The sequence below is a fragment of the Phaseolus vulgaris genome, unplaced genomic scaffold (assembly GCF_000499845.2).
Source record: "Phaseolus vulgaris cultivar G19833 unplaced genomic scaffold, P. vulgaris v2.0 scaffold_1075, whole genome shotgun sequence".
In the NCBI taxonomy this organism is placed as follows: domain Eukaryota; kingdom Viridiplantae; phylum Streptophyta; class Magnoliopsida; order Fabales; family Fabaceae; genus Phaseolus; species Phaseolus vulgaris.
In genome coordinates this window covers 390-4,325 of record NW_027174398.1, presented here as the reverse complement: position 1 = coordinate 4,325, position 3,936 = coordinate 390, and the positions used below count along the sequence as shown (strand labels likewise).

Below are 3,936 nucleotides of genomic sequence, written 5' to 3'. Positions count from 1 at the left end.
ATTCACATTAAACCATATATTATCGATTACCAATTTTCAGCCTCCTAGAGATAAATCCAAACCACCATCACCATTGGACAAATCGAGCAAGACAACGTAGGAGACTCCAAGGATCTCACTTTTTTGTTTTCCTCGACGTATTTCCATCATCTTAGAGTTCCTCCTTCCTAACATGCACAATTCTTGAAACCCTTTTGTTTTTTTTTTCTGGGAGTGGCTATTTCCCTTGTTTTTCTCGTGGGTTTCTCGTTGAGAATGATGTAAAACTGGCTGGCTTTTTTATTTCTTGCTTCTTTGTTTGGTGACATGACATGCACCATGTTGGCTACGTGAGTACGGAGGTGTCCGTGTTTTTTGTTGTTGTGTATGTTTGTTCACACGAGTGTGTCCTTCTCAGAGACGGATATAAAGACAATAGCAATGCCAAAGGAACTCTTGAAGGTCAACTTGACCAAGCTCTCAGAAGCTGTGACATGTAAGTTGTGCAATAAATGGTTGAGAAAGGCAGCCACAATAACAGAGTGCTGTCATACCTGTAAGTTTTCCCTTTTCGCTTCTACCTTTTCTGTTTCTCCATGGTCTTGTGCTTTTTCAAATTTTTGTATGCTGGTGAACTAATTTGTTGGTGTTTTCCTCTCTGTGTTTTCTTTTCTTTTTTTCCCTTTTATGTTTTTGGAAACCTAATGCCTCATCTCTCTGATTTATGGTCACCTTATACAGTGACTTTATTGAAATTCTTTGTTAACAATAGCTTGATTTAGCTTCTGTACAGCTCAAAAACTTACACTTAGTATTTACACATCATGTATAGCATTCTGAGTTTTTTTAGGAATAACATACTGTATTTTTTGCCTCATGTTTCTACTCTTTTTATGCAGATGATTCAAAACAGTATATTTTTTTCTTGCTGTGAAATTAGCAAATCTATATGTCTCTAAATTGTCAGCAAATTCATATTGTATCTGATAATCTGCAAAATGGTTCTTTGAGAAACTCAAGGGCCTGCTAGAAACTATGCTCTAGTCTCTATCATAGAAACTATCACTCATTGTGTTTTATTTTCCATTCACATTTCTGTTTCCAAATCTGTATGCGAGTTGCACCTCTAATTCTTGAGTCTTCTTTTTTAACAGTTTGCAGGGAATGTATAGAAAAGAAGTTAATAGATGAGAAATTAAATCATTGTCCATTATGCAATACAGACTTGGGTTGTTCTCCTCTCGATAAATTAAGGTAATTACAACCAACATGATACTTTCATGATGACTAACAGATTGGTCTATTATTCTCTCTGTTGCATGTGCTTGTCTCACATCACTCAATCATGTCATTGTAATTTGAATCATCATTATATGATTATATTGATAAAACAAATTTACTTTTCCATGAAATTACTTGATCTTCAGTGTAAAACCAACCATACCATACACGTATAGACCAAAAAACCAGGTTGTTTTGTTTGTAACTGGATAAAAAAATGAATGAGATATCTGAGAGAGATGATCTGATTGTTTGAATTTGTACATGCACAGTGGAGGAAAATTGATGTGATCAATTCTGCATCTTTTTTTCCCTGTTCTTATCTCACTTTGATGGTTGAAATTTTCATTGTTTTCTTTTTCTCCCCAGTCGTTGGAGTTTTGCTGAATTTTGCCTGACTAAAATATTGTTTTGGAATGAACAGGTCAGATACTCGTAAGCAAGATTTGAGGGACAAAATTTTCCCATTAGAAGATTGGAATGATAAGGAACCTTCCTCCAAACTGATAGCCAAAATAAAAAAGAATTTTGCTTCTTCATTAAAACCCAATAGAGAAATATCTAAAGCTGGTTTTAGAAAAGTTGTCATTGCAGAAGAACCAGATCTTTCTGCTCCCAAACTTGATAAAGTGGAAGATGCTAAGGAAGATGAAAACGAGGGTGATGCGGAATTTGGGGAAGAAGCTGCTACAATTGGATCCGCTAGAAGAGCGAAAGCTGCGGCAAGAATAAAATTCACTTGCTCTGCACAACCTCCAGGACAAGAAAAGACAGATGGTGATCAGCCTCGAGTTGAAACTTCCAGCCGAACTCTCAAAATCAGAATTCCGGTAAAGGTTATACATTTGTTCTAATCCTGTAATCTTTATCTGGTTCTTCTTTCTTAATCCTTAGTGTGCCTCTCCTTTAAGGGAAGCTAATGTTATTTTGACCTTTGTCCTTTAACTTTTGTTCAAATGATCTGCACATTTATGTTTTAATGCATGACTGTTTCCTATGATATGCAGAATTTTTCAAAACCAAATACAGAGTTAAGGAATGAAAAGGTTGACTTGTTTGAGCCATTAAATTGCCTGGTGGAAGGTGGAAGAAAACGCAAGTCCTGTAGTAATTCCACCATGCAAGACAATAGTGTCACTTCAGTGCTTGTGCACTCTAATGACGATGACCCTCAGGTTGGCATGATCGAAATCGACAACCATAGTCACAGAACTGATGGTAACCAAAACGAGTCAATTCCTTCAAGCTCAGATTCAGTAAAACCTGTTGTGAGCACCAAAGAAAAAAAACCAAAAATCTCGGAGGACTTGAATTTTCCAGCACCAGCTGAAATTGATTCCGACACTGAAAGCAGCGAAGAGTTTGGTCCAATCTGGTTCTGCTTGGTTGCTGCAGAAGAGAAGTGAGATTACGTTTGATGGTCTATTTAACATTGATAATCATCATACTAATTTTTTAATATCTAACCTTTGATTTCCATATACAGTAAAGGAAGTGCACCATTGCCACAACTATCTTCGTGCTACCTACGTGTCAAGTGAGTTTTATATTCCTATTTTCTGTTTTTTGTTGGCTGTTTTTTTCAGTGCTTGAATGAGTATGCCATGCCATGCTTGAAATAATGGCTTATATGGCTGCTGTTTCCTTGGTAAAGAGCTGTTTCTGTATATTCACTTTTACAACCATACTTTCATTGTCCTTCTCTGGCATCCCTTTCTCTATATAAGTTCTTGTGTCATTCTGCATATGTGCCATATATGAATGATATCATTCTCATTCATCATCCATCTACATTGTCAATTTTGGGGTCCCGGACAATCTTTCTTATAAAGCACAAACTGGTATAGTATAACTGATAACTTCCACTAATAAATCTTCAAATCATTACAGGGATAGCAGTGTAACTGTTTCCTATATTAAAAAGTATCTCGTGAAGAAGCTTGGTCTTGCTAGCGAAACTGAGGTAAATGTGTTCTTTCTTTTTGCTAAAACTAACACCTTAGTGAAACAATGTATAGCTATTTTTTCTGAAGCAAATTGGTTTTTCTGGTTTACACTTTCAGGTGGATATCACATTACAAGGGCGGCCAGTTTTATCTTCACTGCAACTGAAAACCTTAGTAGACATGTGGTTGCAAACAGTGCCAAAGAACGACATTCTGACATCTTTTGGAAGCTCAGCCAAGGATTTTATTATGGTTCTTTCGTATGGTCGAAAGGCTAACACCTCAAACTACCTTCCTTGTTCTTAGAGGGTTTTTATTATTTTTATGGCTGTTTGAAGCCCCAAACTTTTCTGAATGACCATTGCGGTGCATACACTGTACCCTTCATTTTACCATAGATTTTATTGTTTATTGGAATTAGATTTTCTTTTTATGTTATGAACCTTTTTATATGTCTCACTTATTTTTCATTTCTCTTGGCTTTTTTATTGCTTCTTTGGCTATCCAGCAGAAAATAGGAATTTTTTTCAATGTATATCCTATTTTTTTAATGTATGGGGTAGAAGTAAAGAGAGATGGATAAAAAAAATAATGGAAGAAAAAATATTAGTACATGTGATAAATGATGTGAAAAGAAATAAAAAGAGAAGTAGAAAAAAGAGAGAAAAGTTTAAGGGAAAATAAATGTACGATAATAATAATTTTAAGAAACTATACATTGCGAATCTCG

The 3,936-nt window shown here is 35.5% G+C and overlaps 1 protein-coding gene across 1 annotated transcript; it reads left to right on the top strand.

The window, feature by feature from the left end:
• LOC137817737 (E3 ubiquitin protein ligase DRIP1-like) lies at nt 1–3,664 on the top strand. Its single transcript, XM_068620963.1, has 7 exons — nt 1–535; nt 1,134–1,233; nt 1,685–2,090; nt 2,268–2,662; nt 2,747–2,797; nt 3,151–3,223; nt 3,324–3,664. The coding sequence occupies exons 1-7, from the start codon at nt 367–369 to the stop codon at nt 3,510–3,512; spliced, it is 1,383 nt and encodes a 460-aa protein (XP_068477064.1). The 5' UTR covers nt 1–366; the 3' UTR covers nt 3,513–3,664.
• The last annotated feature ends 272 nt before the right edge of the window (nt 3,665–3,936 follow it).

What these genes read in the sequence shown, in the direction of transcription:
- LOC137817737 (XM_068620963.1), top strand. Translation starts at nt 367, where the DNA reads ATGTTTGTTCACACGAGTGTGTCCTTCTCAGAGACGGATATAAAGACA. An exon ending in AACAGAGTGCTGTCATACCT is followed by an intron (nt 536 to 1,133) that starts GTAAGTTTTCCC and finishes CTTTTTTAACAG; the next exon opens with TTTGCAGGGAATGTATAGAA. An exon ending in CTCTCAAAATCAGAATTCCG is followed by an intron (nt 2,091 to 2,267) that starts GTAAAGGTTATA and finishes TATGATATGCAG; the next exon opens with AATTTTTCAAAACCAAATAC.